Source organism: Salvelinus fontinalis, chromosome 39 (genome assembly GCF_029448725.1).
Source record: "Salvelinus fontinalis isolate EN_2023a chromosome 39, ASM2944872v1, whole genome shotgun sequence".
Lineage (NCBI taxonomy): Eukaryota > Metazoa > Chordata > Actinopteri > Salmoniformes > Salmonidae > Salvelinus > Salvelinus fontinalis.
This window is the reverse complement of record NC_074703.1, coordinates 3,002,243-3,028,953: the sequence shown is the minus strand read 5'-3', so window position 1 is coordinate 3,028,953 and position 26,711 is coordinate 3,002,243. Positions and strand designations below refer to the sequence as shown.

The window sequence follows — 26,711 nt, the reverse complement described above, 5'->3', positions numbered from 1 at the left end:
ACATGTTATTCTCATGTTATTCTCATGTTATGACCACGTTGTTACCACGTTATTCTCATGTTGTTACCACGTTATTCTCATGTTATTACCATGTTATTCTCATGTTATTACCATGTTATTCTCATGTTATTACCATGTTATTCTCATGTTATTACCATGTTATTCTCATGTTATTACCATGTTATTCTCATGTTATTACCATGTTATTCTCATGTTATTACCATGTTATTCTCATGTTATTACCACGTTGTCACCACGTTATTCTCATGTTATTACCACATTGTCACCACGTTGTCACCACGTTATTCTCATGTTATTACCACATTGTCACCACATTATTACCACGTTATTACCACATTATTACCACGTTGTCACCACGTTATTACCACGTTGTCACCACGTTATTACCACGTTGTCACCACGTTGTTACCACGTTATTCTCATGTTATTACCACGTTGTGACCACGTTGTCACCACGTTGTTACCACGTTGTCACCACGTTATTCTCACGTTATTACCACGTTGTTACCACGTTGTCACCACGTTATTCTCATGTTATTACCACGTTGTGACCACGTTATTCTCATGTTAGTTCACCACGTTATTACCAGATGTTGAGCTGTTTAACTGACCCTGGCCTCCTCTGTCTCTCTACAGGGTGACACCAGACACAGTGAACGATGCGTGAATACAAGTTAGTAGTCCTCGGCTCTGGAGGTGTGGGCAAGTCTGCTCTGGTAAGTTATCCCTCTCTCTCTCCATCTGTCTCCAACCCCCTTTGGGTTGCACAGGGCCATAGGTTACCTAAATAGAACCTAGTTCATCCTACTGGCCATAGGTTACATAAATAGAACCTAGTTCATCCTACTGGCCATAGGTTACATAAATAGAACCTAGTTCATCCTACTGGCCATAGGTTACCTAAATAGAACCTAGTTCATCCTACTGGCCATAGGTTACATAAATAGAACCTAGTTCATCCTACTGGCCATAGGTTACATAAATAGAACCTAGTTCATCCTACTGGCCATAGGTTACATAAATAGAACCTAGTTCATCCTACTGGCCATAGGTTACATAAATAGAACCTAGTTCATCCTACTGGCCATAGGTTACATAAATAGAACCTAGTTCATCCTACTGGCCATAGGTTACCTAAATAGAACCTAGTTCATCCTACTGGCTTCTTAAGGCCCTCTATCCTTCCATTCCTCCATCCCTCCTCCCCTCTATTCTTCCATTCCTCCATCCCTCCTCCCCTCTATCCTTCCATTCCTCCATCCCTCCTCCCCTCTATTCTTCCATTCCTCCATCCCTCCTCCCCTCTATCCTTCCATTCCTCCATCCCTCCCTCCATCTCTCCCTCCCTCCCTCCATCCCCACTGTAACATCATCATGTGTATTGCTGTGGGACTCTAAATGTGTTTCTGGTGCTGCAACAAACATGATCACGTGTTGGAATGTACAGATTGTTATCTCACTGTTCATGTTGCTAGGAAGACATGTCACTGAGGTCGGAGATAGGAAAAGAGGTCGGAGATAGGAAAAGAGGTCGGAGATAGGAATAGAGGTCGGAGATAGGAATAGAGGTCGGAGATAGGATTTGAGGTCGGAGATAGGAATAGAGGTCGGAGTTAGGAATAGAGGTCGGAGTTAGGAATAGAGGTCGGAGTTAGGAATAGAGGTCGGAGATAGGAATAGAGGTCGGAGATAGGAATAGAGGTCGGAGTTAGGAATAGAGGTCGGAGTTAGGAATAGAGGTCGGAGTTAGGAATAGAGGTCGGAGTTAGGAATAGAGGTCGGAGTTAGGAATAGAGGTCGGAGTTAGGAATAGAGGTCGGAGTTAGGAATAGAGGTCGGAGTTAGGAATAGAGGTCGGAGTTAGGAATAGAGGTCGGAGTTAGGAATAGAGGTCGGAGTTAGGAATAGAGGTCGGAGTTAGGAATCGAGGTCGGAGATAGGAATCGAGGTCGGAGATAGGAATCGAGGTCGGAGATAGGAAAAAAGGTTGGAGATAGGAAAAGAGGTCACACGCCATTAGATCTTCTGAACAGAACATCGACTGTTTATTGATCTGATAAAATACATGCCATGTCATTCAGAGAGGAACCTCTAATGGCGACCCCTGTACATACTGCCATATAAAGATGATGGCTAGCGTGTTCTTTGGGTGACCCACGCGTACTGTTTTATAAAGTAGCTCGTCCTTTTAGAACGGCTAACAATAGCTTCTTTATCTCTCCATGTTGTCTGAATGTGTTGTCTCTACGTAGGCTAACTTTCTCCTAGCGCACCAGGCTAGTTAGTTCCATCCCACCAACAGTGGGAGAGAGAGAGGTCCTACTGGTGACACCATGGAGTCATTCTACTATGGGCAGAACAAGCAAACACCCCATTGGCTCTTTCTTCCTCTATAGCCCTCTACATCCCTCTACATCCCTCTATATCCCTCTACATCCCTCTATATCCCTCTACATCCCTCTACATCCCTCTACATCCCTCTATATCCCTCTACATCCCTCTATATCCCTCTATATCCCTCTATATCCCTCTACATCCCTCTATAGCCCTCTATAGCCCTCTACATCCCTCTATATCCCTCTATATCCCTCTATATCCCTCTATATCCCTCTATATCCCTCTATATCCCTCTATATCCCTCTATATCCCTCTATATCCCTCTACATCCCTCTATATCCCTCTACATCCCTCTACATCCCTCTACATCCCTCTACATCCCTCTATATCCCTCTACATCCCTCTATATCCCTCTATATCCCTCTACATCCCTCTATATCCCTCTACATCCCTCTATATCCCTCTACATCCCTCTATATCCCTCTATATCCCTCTATATCCCTCTATATCCCTCTATAGCCCTCTATAGCCCTCTACATCCCTCTATATCCCTCTATATCCCTCTATATCCCTCTATATCCCTCTATATCCCTCTATATCCCTCTACATCCCTCTATATCCCTCTACATCCCTCTATATCCCTCTACATCCCTCTATATCCCTCTACATCCCTCTATATCCCTCTACATCCCTCTATATCCCTCTACATCCCTCTATATCCCTTTATATCCCTATCTTATCATCACTTCCTCCCCATTTCTCTCTCGCTCTCTCTCGCTCTCTCTCGGTCTCTCTCGGTCTCTCTCTCTCTCGGTCTCTCTCTCTCTCGGTCTCTCTCTCTCTCTCTCTCGGTCTCTCTCTCTCTCTCTCTTGGTTTCTCTCTGTCTCTCTCTCTCTCTCTCTCTCTCTCTGTACGCTTGACCTCCCATTACATAGCAGGAATGCAGCCTCCCCCTGTATTGTCCATTAGTTCTAATTGGATCACTATAGAAGTGGTGGTGTAGAGAACTCCATTAGTTCTAATTGGATCACTATAGAAGTGGTGGTGTAGAGAACTCCATTAGTTCTAATTGGATCACTATAGAAGTGGTGGTGTAGAGAACTCCATTAGTTCTAATTGGATCACTATAGAAGTGGTGGTGTAGAGAACTCCATTAGTTCTAATTGGATCACTATAGACGTGGTGGTGTAGAGAACTCCATTAGTTCTAATTGGATCACTATAGAAGTGGTGGTGTAGAGAACTCCATTAGTTCTAATTGGATCACTATAGAAGTGGTGGTGTAGAGAACTCCATTAGTTCTAATTGGATCACTATAGAAGTGGTGGTGTAGAGAACTCCATTAGTTCTAATTGGATCACTATAGAAGTGGTGGTGTAGAGAACTCCATTAGTTCTAATTGGATCACTATAGAAGTGGTGGTGTAGAGAACTCCATTAGTTCTAATTGGATAGAGAGAGAGAGAGAGAGAGAGAGAGAGAGAGAAAGAGAGAGACTCATGTCAGAGTCCAGGCCACAGAGCGGTGCCTTGCCACAGCCGTAACTAGGCAACGGGTGTAACAGTTGCAGCGTGGGAACCAGGGTGCCGCCGCGAGTGGGTTTCACACAACCTCCCTTAGCTCTTTTTCCCAGGACATATGATTTAGTGTAGAGAAAGGAACAGAGGGAGAGGCAGAGCGTGAGCAAAACCCTCTCTCAGAGGCAGGGTAGTCATGTGATCCAGCTTCCCCCAATCAGAACCTTTCCAGATTTCCCCAGGACCAGATTGTGGCTGTAATGCAGAGCCATCTATTTGAACAGATAGTATAATCTACAGCCCTGTTTGGACCTGACCGCTCCCCATGGTCCTGATATTCACTATGGACCTTTAATACAGACACTAATGGAGCTAGCCTGCTGGACTCATTGTAGAGTCATTCATACATCTCCTGTTCCCTGGACAGGGAGTATAGGCTTAGAGCCACGTGTTGTTCAGAGGGAGGGAGGGAGGGAGGGGGATGGGGGGTAGAGAGGTAGAGGGGGGGTGAGAGGGAGGGGGGAGGGGGGTAGAGAGGTAGAGGGAGGGGAGGGGTACAGGGAAGTATAGGCTTCTAGCTCGAGCTGTGTTGTTCAGAGGGAGGGAGGGAGGGAGGGAGGGAGGGAGGGAGATGGATGGGGGGTAGAGAGGTAGATGGAGGGGAGGGGGGGACAGGGAAGTATAGGCTTCTAGCTCAAGCTATGTGTTCAGAGGGAGGGAGGGAGGGAGGGAGTGAGAGGGAGGGAGGGAGAAGTAGGGACGGAGGGAGGGAGGGAGGGGGTGAGAGGGAAGGAGATGGGGGGTGAAAGGGAGGGAGGGGGAGGTAGAGGGGGGGAGATGGGGGGTGAGAGGGAGGGAGGGAGGGAGGGGGAGGTAAAGGGGGGTGAGAGGGAGAGAGATTCTGTCAGACTTTGTCTCTGACAGTTTATTTTAGTAAGACAAAAATAATGGTGTTGCAAAAAAAGGTCCAGTTGCCATGACAACACATCCAAACTCCATCTAGACACTGTTGCCTTAGAGCACACATAAAACTATACATACCTCGGCCTAAACATCAGCACCACGGGTAACTTCCACAAAGCTGTGAACCATCTGAGAGACGAGGCAAGAAGGGCCTAAAACGCCATCAAAAGGAACATCAAATTTGACATACCAGTTAGGATCTGGCTAAAAATACTTGAATCATTTATAGAACCCATTTCCCTTTATGGTTGTGAGGTCTGGGGTCAGCTCACCAACCGATAATTCACAAAATGGGACAAACACCAAATTGAGACTCTGCATGCAGAATTCTGCAAAAACATCCTCTGTGTACAACGTAGAACACTAAATAATGCATGCAGAGCAGAATTAGGCCGATACCCGCTAATTATCAACATCCAGAAAAGACCCGTGAAATTCTACAACCACCTAAAAGGAAGAGATTCCCAAACCTTCCGTAACAAAGGCATCACATACAGAGAGATGAACCTGGAGAAGAGTCCCCTAAGCAAGCTGGTCCTAGGGCTCTGTTCACAAACACAAACACACCCCACAGAGCCCCAGGACAACAGCACAATTAGACCCAACCAAATCATGAGAAAACAAAAAGATAATTACTTGAATTAACAAAAAAACTGAGCAAACTACAATGCTATTTGGCCCTAAACAGAGAGTACACAGTGGCAGAATACCTGACCACTGTGACTGCCCCAAACTTAAGGAAAGCTTTGACTATGTACAGACTCAGTGAGCATAGCCTTGCTATTGAGAAAGGCCGCCGTAGGCAGACATGGCTCTCAAGAGAAGACAAGCTATGTGCACACTGCCCACAAAATGAGGTGGAAACTGAGCTGCACTTCCTAACCTCCTGCCCAATGTATGACCATATTAGAGACACATATTTCCCTCAGATTACACAGATCCACAAAGAATTTGAAAACAAACACGATTTTGATAAACTCCCATATCTACTGGGAGAAATTCCACAGTGTGCCATCACAGCAGCAAGATATGTGACCTGTTGCCACAAGAAAAGGGCAACCAGTGAAGAACAAACACCATTGTAAATACAACCCATATTTATGTTAATTTATCTTCCCTTTTGTACTTTAACTATTTGCACATTGTTACAACACTGTATATAGACATAATGTGACATTTGACATGTCTTTATTCTTTTAAAACTTTTGTGGGTGTTAATGTTTACTGGACACTTTCAATTTTTGAGAGAGATGAGTGAATGAGAGGATTTTTTATTTATTTAACCTTTTATTTAACTAGTCAAGTCCATTTTAAGAACAAATTCTTATTTACAATGACTGCCTACCCGGCCAAACCCTAACGACGATGGGCCAATTGTGCGCCGCCCCTATGGGACTCCCAATCACGGCCGGTTGTGATACAGCCTGGAATCGAACCAGGGTCTGTAGTGACGCCTCTAACACTGAGATGCAGTGTCTTAGATCGCTGCGCCACTCGGGAGGATGAAGTGCTGTCAGGCTGGTCTTTCCTCTGCCAGGCTGGTCTTTCCTCTGCCAGGCTGGTCTTTCCTCTGCCAGGCTGGTCTTTCCTCTGCCAGGCTGGTCTTTCCTCTGCCAGGCTGGTCTTTCCTCTGCCAGGCTGGTCTTTCCTCTGCCAGGCTGGTCCTTCCTCTGCCAGGCTGCTCTTTCCTCTGCCAGGCTGCTCTTTCCTCTGCCAGGCTGCTCTTTCCTCTGCCAGGCTGGTCCTTCCTCTGCCAGGCTGGTCTTTCCTCTGCCAGGCTGGTCTTTCCTCTGCCAGGCTGGTCTTTCCTCTGCCAGGCTGGTCTTTCCTCTGCCAGGCTGGTCTTTCCTCTGCCAGGCTGCTCTTTCCTCTGCCAGGCTGGTCCTTCCTCTGCCAGGCTGGTCCTTCCTCTGCCAGGCTGGTCTTTCCTCTGCCAGGCTGGTCCTTCCTCTGCCAGGCTGGTCCTTCCTCTGCCAGGCTGGTCTTTCCTCTGCCAGGCTGGTCCTTCCTCTGTCAGGCTGGTCTTTCCTCTGCCAGGCTGGTCTTTCCTCTGCCAGGCTGGTCCTTCCTCTGCCAGGCTGGTCCTTCCTCTGCCAGGCTGGTCTTTCCTCTGCCAGGCTGGTCTTTCCTCTGCCAGGCTGGTCTTTCCTCTGCCAGGCTGGTCTTTCCTCTGCCAGGCTGGTCTTTCCTCTGCCAGGCTCTGGGTTAGGCTTTCCTCTCTCTGGACATCTCTCTCTTTCACTTTCTCTCTCTCTCTCTCTCTTTCTTTCTTTCTCTCTCTCTGTCTCCCGCTCTCTCTTTCTCTCTCACTTTCTCTCTCTCTCTCTTTCTCTCTCTCTCTTTATCTCTCTCGCTCTCTCTCTCTCTCTGTCTGTCTCTCTCTCTTTCCCTCTCTCTCTGTCTCTCTCTCTTTCTTTCTCTCTCTTTCTCTCTCTCTGTCTACATGTCACTAGTAAGAAGCTCTGGTTCGCTCTATGAATGAATCTGGGTAAAGAATCCCAGGCTTCTGACGAGGGAGGGGCTGAAAAGCAATTATCTAATTTCAATGAGATCCTTTTTCCTCCTCCTGTCTTCCGTCACTCTCTCTCCCTTTCTTTTCACCACTCTCTCCTTCTCCAAAGATCTTCTGTCTAAATGCCTCCAGTGCCCTAGAATAGCTCTCACACTCACTCCTCTTATGTCCCAAACGGCACCCTATAGAGCACACTATACTGTCTAAGGAATAGGGTGTCATTGGGTCGTGGTCTAAAGTAGTGCACTATATAGGGAATAGGGTGTCATTGGGTCCAGGTCTAAAGTAGTGCACTATATATAGGGAATAGGGTGTCATTGGGTCCTGGTCTAAAGTAGTGCACTATATATAGGGAATAGGGTGTCATTGGGTCCTGGTCTAAAGTAGTGCACTATATAGGGAATAGGGTGTCATTGGGCTCTGGTCTAAAGTAGTGCACTATATAGGGAATATGGTGTCATTGGGTCCTGGTCTAAAGTAGTGCACTATATAGGGAATAGGGTGTCATTTGGGATCCACCCTCCGCATCTGCACCCCTACATTAGAGCTCCGGCAGTCCCGCTGGTGATTAGATTGATTTGTTTTAATTAATTACAAATGAAACTGAAGATTTTAAAAAGCTGAGAGAGAGAGAGAGAGGACTTCATGTCTTCACAAACGCAAACACACACTTCGAAGAGAGCAGATGCCAGAGAGTTCCAGACATGTTGACAAAGTGTGTGCGTGCGTTTGTTTGTTTGCATGTCTGGAGGGAAGAGTGGATTTAATCTGATCACTGGTGTGAATTCTGAGTCTGGAGGAAGAGGGGAAATGGGTTCATGTGTGTGTTTAGGACTATGTGTTCAGCACACATGCACGTGAGTGTGTTGAGGCTGGCTGGCTGACTGGCTGACTGGCTGACTGGCTGGCTGACTGGCTGACTGGCTGACTGGCTGGCTGGCTGGCTGACTGACTGACTGGCTGACTGGCTGGCTGGCATCCAGAGGGCCTGCCAGCAGAGCAGTGGCTGGCTGGCTGACTGGCTGGCTGACTGGCTGGCTGGCTGACTGGCTGACATCCAGAGGGCCTGCCAGCAGAGCAGTGACTGGCTGGCTGACTGGCTGGCTGACTGGCTGTCTGACTGTCTGACTGGATGGCTGACTGACTGGCTGGCTGTCTGACTGGCTGGCTGGCATCCAGAGGGCCTGCCAGCAGAGCAGTGACTGGCTGGCTGGCTGGCTGACTGGCTGGCTGACTGACTGGCTGGCTGGCTGGCATCCAGAGGGCCTGCCAGCAGAGCAGTGGCTAGGTGGCTGGGCTGTGTGCCTGCTTGTCTCTGACCAGAGTGATGCTACTCTGTCTGACTGGGACCAGGGGGTTGGTTCTGACCAGAGTGATGCTACTCTGTCTGACTGGGACCAGGGTGTTGGTTCTGACCAGAGTGATGCTACTCTGTCTGACTGGGACCAGGACGTTGTTTCTGACCAGAGTGATGCTACTCTGTCTGACTGGGACCAGGGTGTTGGTTCTGACCAGAGTGATGCTACTCTGTCTGACTGGGACCGGGATGTTGGTTCTGACCAGAGTGATGCTACTCTGTCTGACTGGGACCAGGGGGTTGGTTCTGACCAGAGTGATGCTACTCTGTCTGGCTGGGACCAGGACGTTGGTTCTGAACAGAGTGATGCTACTCTGTCTGACTGGGACCAGGGGGTTGGTTCTGACCAGAGTGATGCTACTCTGTCTGACTGGGACCAGGACGTTGGTTCTGACCAGAGTGATGCTACTCTGTCTGACTGGGACCAGGGGGTTGGTTCTGACCAGAGTGATGCTACTCTGTCTGACTGGGACCAGGGGGTTGGTTCTGACCAGAGTGATGCTACTCTGTCTGACTGGGACCAGGACGTTGGTTCTGACCAGAGTGATGCTACTCTGTCTGACTGGGACCAGGGGGTTGGTTCTGACCAGAGTGATGCTACTCTGTCTGACTGGGACCAGGACGTTGGTTCTGACCAGAGTGATGCTACTCTGTCTGACTGGGACCAGGGGGTTGGTTCTGACCAGAGTGATGCTACTCTGTCTGACTGGGACCAGGACGTTGGTTCTGACCAGAGTGATGCTACTCTGTCTGACTGGGACCAGGGGGTTGGTTCTGACCAGAGTGATGCTACTCTGTCTGACTGGGACCAGGGTGTTGGTTCTGACCAGAGTGATGCTACTCTGTCTGACTGGGACCAGGACGTTGGTTCTGACCAGAGTGATGCTACTCTGTCTGACTGGGACCAGGATGTTGGTTCTGACCAGAGTGATGCTAATCTGTCTGACTGGGACCAGGACATTGGTTCTGACCAGAGTGATGCTACTCTGTCTGACTGGGACCAGGATGTTGGTTCTGACCAGAGTGATGCTACTCTGTCTGACTGGGACCAGGACGTTGGTTCTGACCAGAGTGATGCTACTCTGTCTGACTGGGACCAGGACGTTGGTTCTGACCAGAGTGATGCTACTCTGTCTGACTGGGACCAGGGGGTTGGTTCTGACCAGAGTGATGCTACTCTGTCTGACTGGGACCAGGGTGTTGGTTCTGAACAGAGTGATGCTACTCTGTCTGACTGGGACCAGGACGTTGGTTCTGACCAGAGTGATGCTACTCTGTCTGACTGGGACCAGGACGTTGGTTCTGACCAGAGTGATGCTACTCTGTCTGACTGGGACCAGGACGTTGGTTCTGAACAGAGTGATGCTACTCTGTCTGACTGGGACCAGGGTAGTTTGTCTCTCCTGTTGTGGTCCAGTAGCAAACTGTTGCACGACCTGCTCTCAAGTGGGATTGGACGGCTGGAACAGAGGGTGACATGATGTGTTTGGAGTGTTGTATTGAGAGAAAAACGGCAGGTGACTCTCCCCTCTGTAGTATACATAGTAGTTCTATGTTAATAGTTCTATGTTAATAGGTCTGCCAGGTGACTCTCCCCTCTGTAGTATACATGGTGGTTCTATGTTAATAGTTCTATGTTAATAGTTCTACGTTAATATGTCTGCCAGGTGACTCTCCCCTTTATAGTATACATAGTAGTTCTATGTTAATAGTTCTATGTTAATAGGTCTGCCAGGTGACTCTCCCCTCTGTAGTATACATGGTGGTTCTATGTTAATAGTTCTATGTTATCATCTCTGTCCTGACCCACGTCCTCTCATCTCTACCTGTTCACCTGTCATCTCTGTCCTAACCCACGTCCTCTCATCTCTACCTGTTCACCTATCATCTCTGTCCTAACCCATGTCCTCTCATTTTGTAATCTGTACAGTCGACACACACACACACACACACACACACACACACACACACACACACACACACACACACACACACACACACACACACACACACACACACACAGAGAGTAGCCCTCACATCTTGTAACGTCCTCACTCTCACTGTCTGCCTGTGTTCTTCAGTCTCCTGACGTCCGTTAATCCCAGTCAGCTCAGTGTGTTCTTCAGTCTCTTGACATCCGTTAATCCCATTCAGCTCAGTGTGTTCTTCAGTCTCTTGACATCCGTTAATCCCAGTTAGCTCAGTGTGTTCTTCAGTCTCCTGACGTCCATTAATCCCAGTTAGCTCAGTGTGTTCTTCAGTCTCCTGACGTCCGTTAATCCCAGTCAGCTCAGTGTGTTCTTCAGTCTCCTGACGTCCGTTAATCCCAGTCAGCTCAGTGTGTTCTTCAGTCTCCTGACGTCCGTTAATCCCAGTCAGCTCAGTGTGTTCTTCAGTCTCCTGACGTCCGTTAATCCCAGTTAGCTCAGTGTGTTCTTCAGTCTCCTGACGTCCGTTAGTCTCAGTCAGCTCAGTGTGTTCTTCAGTCTCCTGACGTCCGTTAATCCCAGTCAGCTCAGTGTGTTCTTCAGTCTCCTGACGTCCATTAATCCCAGTCAGCTCAGTGTGTTCTTCAGTCTCCTGACGTCCGTTAATCCCAGTCAGCTCAGTGTGTTCTTCAGTCTCCTGACGTCCGTTAATCCCAGTTAGCTCAGTGTGTTCTTCAGTCTCCTGACGTCCGTTAATCCCAGTTAGCTCAGTGTGTTCTTCCTGTCCTAGTCCTAGGAGGTGTTATGTTGTTAAATGGTTTCATTTTTTACATGCTTTTCTTCCTGTCCTAGTCTGAGGATAACAGGTCTTCTGTATAACTCAGTGTCTGCTCCCAAATGACACCCTATTCTCTATATATTGCGCCTCTTGGCTCTGGTCAAAAGTAGTGCACTATATAGGGAATAGGAAGCCATTTGGGACACAACAGTGTGTATTTCAGTATATTAAAGACAATCATGAGCCACCTGTTGAGATTCATTTACTAAAGCTGTGTGGGCGTCTAGAATGGGAATCTGCCTCACAGCCTGCAACCTTCTACAATCTCATTTATTAACTCACCTTCTCTTCTCTTCTCTCTCTCGCTCTTCTCTCTCTCTCTCTCTCTCTCTTCTCTCTCTTGTCTCTCGCTCTGTCTATCTCTCTGTCTCTCTCTTTCTCTCTGTCTCTCTCTCTTCTCTCTGTCTCTCTCTCTCTTTCTCTCTCTTCTGTCTCTCTCTCTCTCTCTCTCTCTCTCTCTCTCTGTCTCTCTCTCTTCTCTCTCTCTCTACAGACTGTACAGTTTGTTCAGGGGATTTTCGTGGAGAAATATGACCCAACAATAGAAGACTCGTACAGAAAGGTAAGTCAAGTATAGCTATCTTCCCTTGACATCATCATTAGTGGCCCTGGCCCTGTGACATCATCATTAGTGACCCCCTGACCCTGTGACATCATCATTTAGTGGCCCCCTGGCCCCGTGACTTCATCATTTAGTGGCCCCCTGGCCTTGTGACATCATCATTAGTGGCCCCCTGGCCTTGTGACATCATCATTAGTGGCCCCCTGGCCCTGTGCTTAGTAGCTTCTCAGTCAAAAGTAGTGCACTATGCAGGTAATACGGGAACATTGGACGTAAACACGTTCAACTCTGCTGCTGTCTGTGTCGTCTCCATGGTTACAGAGTACTGGGTGTTTGGTAGGCTGTTCAGTGAACTGAAACACAATGTAGCAGATTGGAATATAATGGAGATACCTTAACACTTCAATTTAACAACCCCCATTCTCAAATAGCTGCCTGTCCCTTTAATAGCCAGGCAACAGCATACTGAGACAGACAGGACTGTTACAGAGGTACTGAGACAGGACTGTTACAGAGGTACTGAGACAGGACTGTTACAGAGGTACTGAGACAGGACTGTTACAGAGGTACTGAGACAGGACTGTTACAGAGGTACTGAGACAGACAGGACTGTTACAGAGGTACTGAGACAGACAGGACTGTTACAGAGGTACTGAGACAGGACTGTTACAGAGGTACCGAGACAGACAGGACTGTGACAGAGGTACCGAGACAGACAGGACTGTGACAGAGGTACTGAGACAGACAGGACTGTTACAGAGATAATGAGACAGGACTGTGACAGAGGTACTGAGACAGACAGGACTGTTACAGAGGTACTGAGACAGACAGGACTGTTACAGAGGTACTGAGACAGACAGGACTGTTACAGAGGTACTGAGACAGACAGGACTGTTACAGAGGTACTGAGACAGACAGGACTGTTACAGAGGTACTGAGACAGACAGGACTGTTACAGAGGTACTGAGACAGACAGGACTGTTACAGAGGTACTGAGACAGACAGGACTGTTACAGAGGTACTGAGACAGACAGGACTGTTACAGAGGTACTGAGACAGACAGGACTGTTACAGAGGTACTGAGACAGGACTGTTAGAGAGGTACTGAGACAGACAGGACTGTTACAGAGGTACTGAGACAGACAGGACTGTTACAGAGGTACTGAGACAGACAGGACTGTTACAGAGGTACTGAGACAGACAGGACTGTTACAGAGGTACTGAGACAGGACTGTTACAGAGGTAGTGAGACAGACAGGACTGTTACGGAGGTACTGAGACAGACAGGACTGTTACGGAGGTACTGAGACAGACAGGACTGTTACAGAGGTACTGAGACAGACAGGACTGTTACAGAGGTACTGAGACAGACAGGACTGTTACTGAGGTACTGAGACAGACACGACTGTTACTGAGGTACTGAGACAGACACGACTGTTACAGAGGTACTGAGACAGACAGGACTGTTACAGAGGTACTGAGACAGACAGGACTGTTACAGAGGTACTGAGACAGACAGGACTGTTACAGAGGTACTGAGACAGACAGGACTCTTACAGAGGTACTGAGACAGACAGGACTCTTACAGAGGTACTGAGACACACAGGACTGTTACAGAGGTACTGAGACACACAGGACTGTTACAGAGGTACTGAGACAGACAGGACTGTTACAGAGGTACTGAGACAGACAGGACTGTTACAGAGGTACTGAGACAGACAGGACTGTTACAGAGGTACTGAGACAGACAGGACTGTTACAGAGGTACTGAGACAGACAGGACTGTTACAGAGGTACTGAGACAGACAGGACTGTTAGAGAGGTACTGAGACAGACAGGACTGTTACAGAGGTACTGAGACAGACAGGACTGTTAGAGAGGTACTGAGACAGACAGGACTGTTAGAGAGGTACTGAGACAGGACTGTTAGAGAGGTACTGAGACAGGACTGTTAGAGAGGTACTGAGACAGGACTGTTAGAGAGGTACTGAGACAGACAGGACTGTTAGAGAGGTACTGAGACAGACAGGACTGTTAGAGAGGTACTGAGACAGACAGGACTGTTAGAGAGGTACTGAGACAGACAGGACTGTTAGAGAGGTACTGAGACAGACAGGACTGTTAGAGAGGTACTGAGACAGACAGGACTGTTAGAGAGGTACTGAGACAGACAGGACTGTTACAGAGGTACTGAGACAGACAGGACTGTTACAGAGGTACTGAGACAGACAGGACTGTTACAGAGGTACTGAGACAGACAGGACTGTTACAGAGGTACTGAGACAGACAGGACTGTTACAGAGGTACTGAGACAGACAGGACTGTTACAGAGGTACTGAGACAGACAGGACTGTTACAGAGGTACTGAGACAGACAGGACTGTTACAGAGGTACTGAGACAGACAGGACTGTTACAGAGGTACTGAGACAGACAGGACTGTTACAGAGGTACTGAGACAGACAGGACTGTTACAGAGGTACTGAGACAGACAGGACTGTTACAGAGGTACTGAGACAGACAGGACTGTTACAGAGGTACTGAGACAGACAGGACTGTTACAGAGGTACTGAGACAGACAGGACTGTTACAGAGGTACTGAGACAGACAGGACTGTTACAGAGGTACTGAGACAGACAGGACTGTTACAGAGGTACTGAGACAGACAGGACTGTTACAGAGGTACTGAGACAGACAGGACTGTTACAGAGGTACTGAGACAGACAGGACTGTTACAGAGGTACTGAGACAGACAGGACTGTTACAGAGGTACTGAGACAGGACTGTTACAGAGGTACTGAGACAGGACTGTTACAGAGGTACTGAGACAGGACTGTTACAGAGGTACTGAGACAGGACTGTTACAGAGGTACTGAGACAGACAGGACTGTTACAGAGGTACTGAGACAGACAGGACTGTTACAGAGGTACTGAGACAGACAGGACTGTTACAGAGGTACTGAGACAGACAGGACTGTTACAGAGGTACTGAGACAGACAGGACTGTTACAGAGGTACTGAGACAGACAGGACTGTTACAGAGGTACTGAGACAGACAGGACTGTTACAGAGGTACTGAGACAGGACTTTTACAGAGGTATTGAGACAGGACTTTTACAGAGGTACTGAGACAGACAGGACTGTTACAGAGGTACTGAGACAGACAGGACTGTTACAGAGGTACTGAGACAAACAGGACTGTTACGGAGGTACTGAGACAGACAGGTCTGTTACGGAGGTACTGAGACAGACAGGACGGTTACGGAGGTACTGAGACAGACAGGACGGTTACGGAGGTACTGAGACAGACAGGACTGTTACAGAGGTACTGAGACAGACAGGACTGTTACAGAGGTACTGAGACAGACAGGACTGTTACAGAGGTACTGAGACAGACAGGACTGTTACAGAGGTACTGAGACAGACAGGACTGTTAGAGAGGTACTGAGACAGACAGGACTGTTAGAGAGGTACTGAGACAGACAGGACTGTTACAGAGGTACTGAGACAGACAGGACTGTTACAGAGGTACTGAGACAGACAGGACTGTTACAGAGGTACTGAGACAGACAGGACTGTTACAGAGGTACTGAGACAGGACTGTTACAGAGGTACTGAGACAGGACTGTTACAGAGGTACTGAGACAGGACTGTTACAGAGGTACTGAGACAGGACTGTTACAGAGGTACTGAGACAGGACTGTTACAGAGGTACTGAGACAGGACTGTTACAGAGGTACTGAGACAGGACTGTTACAGAGGTACTGAGACAGGACTGTTACAGAGGTACTGAGACAGGACTGTTACAGAGGTACTGAGACAGGACTGTTACAGAGGTACTGAGACAGACAGGACTGTTACAGAGGTACTGAGACAGACAGGACTGTTACAGAGGTACTGAGACAGACAGGACTGTTACAGAGGTACTGAGACAGACTGGACTGTTACAGAGGTACTGAGACAGACTGGACTGTTACAGAGGTACTGAGACAGACAGGACTGTTACAGAGGTACTGAGACAGACAGGACTGTTACAGAGGTACTGAGACAGACAGGACTGTTACAGAGGTATTGAGACAGGACTTTTACAGAGGTATTGAGACAGGACTTTTACAGAGGTACTGAGACAGACAGGACTGTTACGGAGGTACTGAGACAAACAGGACTGTTACGGAGGTACTGAGACAGACAGGACTGTTACGGAGGTACTGAGACAGACAGGACGGTTACAGAGGTACTGAGACAGACAGGACTGTTACAGAGATACTGAGACAGGACTGTGACAGAGATACTGAGACAGGACTGTGACATAGATACTGAGACAGGACTGTGACAGAGGTACTGAGACAGACAGGACTGTTACAGAGGTACTGAGACAGACAGGACTGTTACAGAGGTACTGAGACAGGACTGTTACAGAGATACTGAGACAGGACTGTTACATAGATACTGAGACAGGACTGTGACAGAGGTACTGAGACAGACAGGACTGTTACGGAGGTACTGAGACAGACAGGACGGTTACGGAGGTACTGAGACAGACAGGACTGTTACAGAGATACTGAGACAGGACTGTTACATAGATACTGAGACAGGACTGTTACATAGATACTGAGACAGGACTGTGACAGAGGTACTGAGACAGACAGGACTGTTACAGAGGTACTGAGACAGACAGGACTGTTACAGAGGTACTGAGACAGGACTGTTACAGAGGTACTGAGACAGGACTGTTACAGAGGTACTGAGACAGGACTGTTACAGAGGTACTGAGACAGGACTGTTACAGAGGTACTGAGACAGGACTGTTACAGAGGTACTGAGACAGGACTGTTACAGAGGTACTGAGACAGGACTGTTACAGAGGTACTGAGACAGGACTGTTACAGAGGTACTGAGACAGACAGGACTGTTACAGAGGTACTGAGACAGACAGGACTGTTACAGAGGTACTGAGACAGACAGGACTGTTACAGAGGTACTGAGACAGACAGGACTGTTACAGAGGTACTGAGACAGACAGGACTGTTACAGAGGTACTGAGACAGACAGGACTGTTACAGAGGTACTGAGACAGACAGGACTGTTACAGAGGTACTGAGACAGACAGGACTGTTACAGAGGTACTGAGACAGACAGGACTGTTACAGAGGTACTGAGACAGACAGGACTGTTACAGAGGTACTGAGACAGACAGGACTGTTACAGAGGTACTGAGACAGACAGGACTGTTACAGAGGTACTGAGACAGACAGGACTGTTACAGAGGTACTGAGACAGACAGGACTGTTACAGAGGTACTGAGACAGACAGGACTGTTACAGAGGTACTGAGACAGACAGGACTGTTACAGAGGTACTGAGACAGACAGGACTGTTACAGAGGTACTGAGACAGACAGGACTGTTACAGAGGTACTGAGACAGACAGGACTGTTACAGAGGTACTGAGACAGACAGGACTGTTACAGAGGTACTGAGACAGACAGGACTGTTACAGAGGTACTGAGACAGACAGGACTGTTACAGAGGTACTGAGACAGACAGGACTGTTACAGAGGTACTGAGACAGACAGGACTGTTACAGAGGTACTGAGACAGACAGGACTGTTACAGAGGTACTGAGACAGACAGGACTGTTACAGAGGTACTGAGACAGACAGGACTGTTACAGAGGTACTGAGACAGACAGGACTGTTACAGAGGTACTGAGACAGACAGGACTGTTACAGAGGTACTGAGACAGACAGGACTGTTACAGAGGTACTGAGACAGACAGGACTGTTACAGAGGTACTGAGACAGACAGGACTGTTACAGAGGTACTGAGACAGACAGGACTGTTACAGAGGTACTGAGACAGACAGGACTGTTACAGAGGTACTGAGACAGACAGGACTGTTACAGAGGTACTGAGACAGACAGGACTGTTACAGAGGTACTGAGACAGACAGGACTGTTACAGAGGTACTGAGACAGACAGGACTGTTACAGAGGTACTGAGACAGACAGGACTGTTACAGAGGTACTGAGACAGACAGGACTGTTACAGAGGTACTGAGACAGACAGGACTGTTACAGAGGTACTGAGACAGACAGGACTGTTACAGAGGTACTGAGACAGACAGGACTGTTACAGAGGTACTGAGACAGACAGGACTGTTACAGAGGTACTGAGACAGACAGGACTGTTACAGAGGTACTGAGACAGACAGGACTGTTACAGAGGTACTGAGACAGACAGGACTGTTACAGAGGTACTGAGACAGACAGGACTGTTACAGAGGTACTGAGACAGACAGGACTGTTACAGAGGTACTGAGACAGACAGGACTGTTACAGAGGTACTGAGACAGACAGGACTGTTACAGAGGTACTGAGACAGACAGGACTGTTACAGAGGTACTGAGACAGACAGGACTGTTACAGAGGTACTGAGACAGACAGGACTGTTACAGAGGTACTGAGACAGACAGGACTGTTACAGAGGTACTGAGACAGACAGGACTGTTACAGAGGTACTGAGACAGACAGGACTGTTACAGAGGTACTGAGACAGACAGGACTGTTACAGAGGTACTGAGACAGACAGGACTGTTACAGAGGTACTGAGACAGACAGGACTGTTACAGAGGTACTGAGACAGACAGGACTGTTACAGAGGTACTGAGACAGACAGGACTGTTACAGAGGTACTGAGACAGACAGGACTGTTACAGAGGTACTGAGACAGACAGGACTGTTACAGAGGTACTGAGACAGACAGGACTGTTACAGAGGTACTGAGACAGACAGGACTGTTACAGAGGTACTGAGACAGACAGGACTGTTACAGAGGTACTGAGACAGACAGGACTGTTACAGAGGTACTGAGACAGACAGGACTGTTACAGAGGTACTGAGACAGACAGGACTGTTACAGAGGTACTGAGACAGACAGGACTGTTACAGAGGTACTGAGACAGACAGGACTGTTACAGAGGTACTGAGACAGACAGGACTGTTACAGAGGTACTGAGACAGACAGGACTGTTACAGAGGTACTGAGACAGACAGGACTGTTACAGAGGTACTGAGACAGACAGGACTGTTACAGAGGTACTGAGACAGACAGGACTGTTACAGAGGTACTGAGACAGACAGGACTGTTACAGAGGTACTGAGACAGACAGGACTGTTACAGAGGTACTGAGACAGACAGGACTGTTACAGAGGTACTGAGACAGACAGGACTGTTACAGAGGTACTGAGACAGACAGGACTGTTACAGAGGTACTGAGACAGACAGGACTGTTACAGAGGTACTGAGACAGACAGGACTGTTACAGAGATACTGAGACAGACAGGACTGTTACAGAGATACTGAGACAGACAGGACTGTTACAGAGATACTGAGACAGACAGGACTGTTACAGAGGTACTGAGACAGACAGGACTGTTACAGAGGTACTGAGACAGACAGGACTGTTACAGAGGTACTGAGACAGACAGGACTGTTACAGAGATACTGAGACAGACAGGACTGTTACAGAGATACTGAGACAGACAGGACTGTTACAGAGATACTGAGACAGACAGGACTGTTACAGAGGTACTGAGACAGGACTGTTACAGAGGTACTGAGACAGGACTGTTACAGAGGTACTGAGACAGGACTGTTACAGAGGTACCGAGACAGACAGGACTGTGACAGAGGTACCGAGACAGACAGGACTGTTACAGAGGTACCGAGACAGACAGGACTGTGACAGAGGTACCGAGACAGACAGGACTGTTACAGAGGTACCGAGACAGACAGGACTGTTACAGAGGTACCGAGACAGACAGGACTGTTACAGAGGTACCGAGACAGACAGGACTGTTACAGAGGTACCGAGACAGACAGGACTGTTACAGAGGTACCGAGACAGACAGGACTGTTACAGAGGTACCGAGACAGACAGGACTGTTACAGAGGTACCGAGACAGGACTGTTACAGAGGTACCGAGACAGGACTGTTACAGAGGTACCGAGACAGGACTGTTACAGAGGTACCGAGACAGGACTGTTACAGAGGTACCGAGACAGACAGGACTGTTACAGAGGTACTGAGACAGACAGGACTGTTACAGAGGTACTGAGACAGACAGGACTGTTACAGAGGTACTGAGACAGACAGGACTGTTACAGAGGTACTGAGACAGACAGGACTGTTACAGAGGTACTGAGACAGACAGGACTGTTACAGAGGTACTGAGACAGACAGGACTGTTACAGAGGTACTGAGACAGACAGGACTGTTACAGAGGTAGTGAGACAGACAGGACTGTTACAGAGGTAGTGAGACAGACAGGACTGTTACAGAGGTACTGAGACAGACAGGACTGTTACAGAGGTACTGAGACAGACAGGACTGTTACAGAGGTACTGAGACACACAGGACTGTTACAGAGGTACTGAGACAGACAGGACTGTTACAGAGGTACTGAGACAGACAGGACTGTTACAGAGGTACTGAGACAGACAGGACTGTTACAGAGGTACTGAGACAGACAGGACTGTTAGAGAGGTACTGAGACAGACAGGACTGTTAGAGAGGTACTGAGACAGACAGGACTGTTAGAGAGGTACTGAGACAGACAGGACTGTTAGAGAGGTACTGAGACAGACAGGACTGTTAGAGAGGTACTGAGACAGGACTGTTAGAGAGGTACTGAGACAGGACTGTTAGAGAGGTACTGAGACAGGACTGTTAGAGAGGTACTGAGACAGACAGGACTGTTAGAGAGGTACTGAGACAGACAGGACTGTTAGAGAGGTACTGAGACAGACAGGACTGTTAGAGAGGTACTGAGACAGACAGGACTGTTAGAGAGGTACTGAGACAGACAGGACTGTTAGAGAGGTACTGAGACAGACAGGACTGTTAGAGAGGTACTGAGACAGACAGGACTGTTAGAGAGGTACTGAGACAGACAGGACTGTTAGAGAGGTACTGAGACAGACAGGACTGTTAGAGAGGTACTGAGACAGACAGGACTGTTAGAGAGGTACTGAGACAGACAGGACTGTTAGAGAGGTACTGAGACAGACAGGACTGTTAGAGAGGTACTGAGACAGACAGGACTGTTAGAGAGGTACTGAGACAGACAGGACTGTTAGAGAGGTACTGAGACAGACAGGACTGTTAGAGAGGTACTGAGACAGACAGGACTGTTAGAGAGGTACTGAGACAGACAGGACTGTTAGAGAGGTACTGAGACAGACAGGACTGTTAGAGAGGTACTGAGACAGACAGGACTGTTAGAGAGGTACTGAGACAGACAGGACTGTTAGAGAGGTACTGAGACAGACAGGACTGTTAGAGAGGTACTGAGACAGACAGGACTGTTAGAGAGGTACTGAGACAGACAGGACTGTTACAGAGGTACTGAGACAGACAGGACTGTTACAGAGGTACTGAGACAGACAGGACTGTTACAGAGGTACTGAGACAGGACTGTTACAGAGGTACTGAGACAGGACTATTACAGAAGTACTGAGACAGGACTATTACAGAGGTACTGAGACAGGACTATTACAGAGGTACTGAGACAGGACTGTTACAGAGGTACTGAGACAGGACTATTACAGAGGAGAGACGTTCCTACAGAAAGGAGAGGAGAGTAGCAGCTAAAACATAGACAGGAAGTGGAAATACCGTCTGTTTGACCAGGATCGTCATTACAGTGCAGCTGTTTCCTTGAGGGGTTAATGCTGTTGACAGACGGTGACGTCAGCAGTAACCAGATTGACTGACTGTCGTAAAGTTATTCCCCCCTGTGTCAGTACAGAGGTCAAGGTGGTCTTAGCCTGGTCCCAGATCTGTTTGTGTCGACTCCCTATGTTCATTGAGACTGGAAGTGTTGGCGAGACGGATCACAAACAGATCTGGGACCAGGCTGTAGCAGGTCCAGTTCTAGAGCCTTCTCAGTCAGATCTGTAGTGAGTCCTCACTGTCCAGTGGCTGAACCAGCGGCCAGGCATCCCCTCTCACTGGTCATAAATGGAACGAGCCCCCCCCCCCCCAATTAGGAACCTGGTGGAAGTAATGGACTGAACCAAGGCGTGTGCCCAGCGGGGGTGGAGGAGGGTAATTACAGTGGAGTACCACAGGCCTGGAAGTCACTGAGAGAGATTCTGGGTCAAGGTGGAGGGAGGGAGGGAGGGGGGATAAGAGAATGTAATTGTTTCAGATGTACATATAATAATGCCTTTTTCTCTCTCTCTCTCTCTCTCTCTCTCTGTCTCTCTGTCTCTCTGTCTCTCTGTCTCTCTGTCTCTTGTCTATATCTCTCTGTCTCTCTGTCTCTCTGTCTCTCTGTCTCTCTCTCTCTCTGTCTGTCTCTCTGTCTCTCTCTCTGTCTCTCTCTCTGTCTGTCTCTCTCTGTCTCTCTCTCTCTGTCTCTCTCTCTGTCTATCTCTCTGTCTCTCTCTCTGTCTCTCTCTCTGTCTGTCTCTCTCTGTCTCTCTCTCTGTCTATCTCTGTCTCTTTCTCTGCAGCAAGTGGAGGTGGACGGGCAGCAGTGTATGCTGGAGATTCTGGACACTGCAGGGACGGTAAGAGACCTACAGGAGGGGTGGAGCAGGAGGGGGTGAATGGGTTACGGTAGACTTACAGGAGGAGGAGGAGGAGTTGTGGTAGACTTACAGGAGGAGGAGGAGTTATGGTAGACTCACAGGAGGAGGAGGAGTTATGGTAGACTTACAGGAGGAGGAGGAGTTATGGTAGACTCACAGGGGGAGGAGGAGTTATGGTAGACTTACAGGAGGAGGAGGAGTTATGGTAGACTCACAGGGGGAGGAGGAGTTATGGTAGACTTACAGGAGGAGGGGAGGAGTTATGCTAGACTTACAGGAGGAGGAGGAGTTATGGTAGACTTACAGGAGGAGGAGGAGTTATGGTAGACTTACAGGAGGAGGAGGAGTTATGGTAGACTTACAGGAGGAGGAGGGGTTATGGTAGACTTACAGGAGGAGGAGGAGTTATGGTAGACTTACAGGAGGAGGAGGAGTTATGGTAGACTTACAGGAGGAGGGGGAGTTATGGTAGACTTACAGGAGGAGGAGGAGGGGTTATGGTAGACTTACAGGAGGAGGGGAGGAGTTATGGTAGACTTACAGGAGGAGGAGGAGGAGTTATGGTATACTTACAGGAGGAGGAGGGGTTATGGTAGACTTACAGGAGGAGGAGGAGTTATGGTAGACTTACAGGAGGAGGAGGGGTTATGGTAGACTTACAGGAGGAGGAGGATGAGGAGGAGGGGTTATGGTAGACTTACAGGAGGAGGAGGAGGAGGAGGGGTTATGGTAGACTTACAGGAGGAGGGGGAGGAGTTATGGTAGACTTACAGGAGGAGGAGGAGGGGTTATGGTAGACTTACAGGAGGAGGAGGAGGAGTTATGGTAGACTTACAGGAGGAGGAGGAGGAGGAGGGGTTATGGTAGACTTACAGGAGGAGGAGGAGGAGTTATGGTAAACTTACAGGAGGAGGAGGGGTTATGGTAGACTTACAGGAGGAGGAGGAGTTATGGTAGACTTACAGGAGGAGGAGGGGTTATGGTAGACTTACAGGAGGAGGAGGAGTTATGGTAGACTTACAGGAGGAGGAGGGGGAGGAGTTATGGTAGACTTAAAGGAGGAGGAGGAGTTATGGTAGACTTACAGGAGGAGGAGGGGTTATGGTAGACTTACAGGAGGAGGAGGAGGGGTTATGGTAGACTTACAGGAGGAGGAGGAGGAGGAGGGGTTATGGTAGACTTACAGGAGGAGGAGGAGGGGTTATGGTAGACTTACAGGAGGAGGAGGAGTTATGGTAGACTTACAGGAGGAGGAGGGGTTATGGTGGACTTACAGGAGGAGGAGGAGTTATGGCAGACTTACAGGAGGAGGAGGGGTTATGGTAGACTTACAGGAGGAGGCGGGGGAGGAGTTATGGTAGACCTACAGGAAGAGGAGGAGGGGGAGGAGTTTTGGTAGACCTACGAGATGGGGTTTTACAGAGAAATGCTTACTACAGATTCATACAGTTCTGCTGGGAACCATATTTACCATGACACAAGGAAGAGGAAGGGGATGCTCTCTCTGCTTCCACAAATCCCCTTCCTCTACCGCTAGCTGAGGAGAGATGGATGGAGGAGACAGACAGACAGAGAGAGACAGCCCCCTGTCAAATCCCCCTTCCTCTACCGCTAGCTGAGGAGAGATGGATGGAGGAGACAGACAGACAGCCAGAGACAGACAGAGAGAGACAGCCCCCTGTGCTTCTCTGTGGTGGTGACAGGTGGCCATTGGTGTCCTTGGTCTCTCTGCACCCGATTGGCTCCACCCACACAGAGTTGGAGCCAAGATGGCTGACAGTTTCTCAGTCCCTGTGACTGTTTACAACAGAGGCTTGGCAATGATAGAGAACGCCTCTCACACAACATAATCCAATCTAAACAAACCGATTCCCTTATCACGACTCCTTTAAATATACCCTCTAAAAAACAAAAAAGATCTCAATTTATTTAAACTAAAATGACAAATCTGTGAAATGCACTTGTAAATCCTAGCTCAGAATCAGAATGTGTCGTTCCAGTTGAATCTGGAGGAAAAGGTCAGTGAGTACAGACTGCCAAAATCATCTTCCTGTGAATATGAAAGAAAGATACAAATGGAATCTTAGCCTGGGGTTTCCCCCAATGAATGGAACACTGTTGCTATGGCACCCTAATCCCTACACAGTGCACTACTTCTGACCAGGGCCTATATGGCTTTGTATCAAAAGTAGTGCACTATATAGGGAATAAGGTGCCGTTTGGGACTCAGATTCATGTGACCTTTTTAAAAATGTGTTTCCTCTGTTTGGAAACAGTTGCGTTTGACTCTCACGCGATTGACCACCATTTTAACAGTATTGACAACAGATATCACGTGTGAATTGCAAAGACGACTGTGTGAGCCACCTGGGTGACCTCTGGTTTTGTTAAACGTCTTTGCGTTACTTTTGCACTCGGAGAGAATGGCAAGCACACACCACCTTTAGTCTGCAGTTCAAATAAGACACACACACACACACACACACACACCCGCCTCTACCACCGCACCCCCACTCCTATCTCCCCGCCACGGTTGTCTCTAACTACACCTAATGGCCTCTGAGGTTCTGCCGTGTAAACAGTCGCCTTAACGACGCCGGTGGCTACCCCTCATTATCGTGACGCAGTGCGACGCAGCGATGGTGTGGCAGGTTATTCATCTTGGAGGTCGCTACAGACTCACTACTGACAGCAGACAGAGGGATGAAATGAACGACCAACAGAGAGACGAGGTTATTTATCACTCAAAGACAGATCAGCCTCCACCACACTGTCTTCAGTATCTCTACTGTGATCAGCCTCCTCCTCCTCCTCCACACTGTCTTCAGTATCTCTACTGTGATCAGCCTCCACCACACTGTCTTCAGTATCTCTACTGTGATCAGCCTCCTCCTCCTCCACCACACTGTCTTCAGTATCTCTACTGTGATCAGCCTCCTCCATACTGTCTTCAGTATCTCTACTGTGATCAGCCTCCTCCTCCTCCACCACACTGTCTTCAGTATCTCTACTGTGATCAGCCTCCTCCATACTGTCTTCAGTATCTCTACTGTGATCAGCCTCCTCCTCCTCCACCACACTGTCTTCAGTATCTCTACTGTGATCAGCCTCCTCCTCCTCCACACTGTCTTCAGTATCTCTACTGTGATCAGCCTCCTCCTCCTCCACACTGTCTTCAGTATCTCTACTGTGATCAGCCTCCTCCTCCTCCACCACACTGTCTTCAGTATCTCTACTGTGATCAGCCTCCTCCACCACACTGTCTTCAGTATCTCTACTGTGATCAGCCTCCTCCTCCACCACACTGTCTTCAGTATCTCTACTGTGATCAGCCTCCTCCTCCTCCACACTGTCTTCAGTATCTCTACTGTGATCAGCCTCCTCCACTACACTGTCTTCAGTATCTCTACTGTGATCAGCCTCCTCCTCCTCCACACTGTCTTCAGTATCTCTACTGTGATCAGCCTCCACCACACTGTCTTCAGTATCTCTACTGTGATCAGCCTCCTCCTCCACCACACTGTCTTCAGTATCTCTACTGTGATCAGCCTCCTCCACCACACTGTCTTCAGTATCTCTACTGTGATCAGCCTCCTCCACCACACTGTCTTCAGTATCTCTACTGTGATCAGCCTCCTCCACCACACTGTCTTCAGTATCTCTACTGTGATCAGCCTCCTCCACCACACTGTCTTCAGTATCTCTACTGTGATCAGCCTCCTCCTCCACCACCACACTGTCTTCAGTATCTCTACTGTGATCAGCCTCCTCCTCCATAATGTCTTCAGTATCTCTACTGTGATCAGCCTCCTCCTCCTCCACCACACTGTCTTCAGTATCTCTACCCTGACCAGCCTCCACCACCACACTGTCTTCAGTACCTCTACTGTGATCAGCCTCCACCACACTGTCTTCAGTATCTCTACTGTGATCAGCCTCCTCCTCCTCCACACTGTCTTCAGTATCTCTACTGTGATCAGCCTCCACCACCACACTGTCTTCAGTATCTCTACTGTGATCAGCCTCCTCCTCCATAATGTCTTCAGTATCTCTACTGTGATCAGCCTCCACCACCACACTGT

The 26,711-nt window shown here is 48.5% G+C and overlaps 1 protein-coding gene across 1 annotated transcript in view; it reads left to right on the top strand.

Moving 5' to 3' along the window:
- The first annotated feature begins 635 nt into the window (after positions 1 to 635).
- LOC129838273 (ras-related protein Rap-1b-like) overlaps positions 636 to 26,711 on the top strand; it is a 48,239-nt gene continuing 22,163 nt past the window's right edge. Inside the window, exons 1-3 of the mRNA XM_055905127.1 lie at positions 636 to 737; positions 11,966 to 12,034; positions 22,552 to 22,608. Of these exons, the coding sequence (XP_055761102.1) occupies positions 681 to 737; positions 11,966 to 12,034; positions 22,552 to 22,608 (183 nt within the window). The 5' untranslated portion in view covers positions 636 to 680. The remainder of the gene's footprint in view (positions 738 to 11,965; positions 12,035 to 22,551; positions 22,609 to 26,711) is intronic.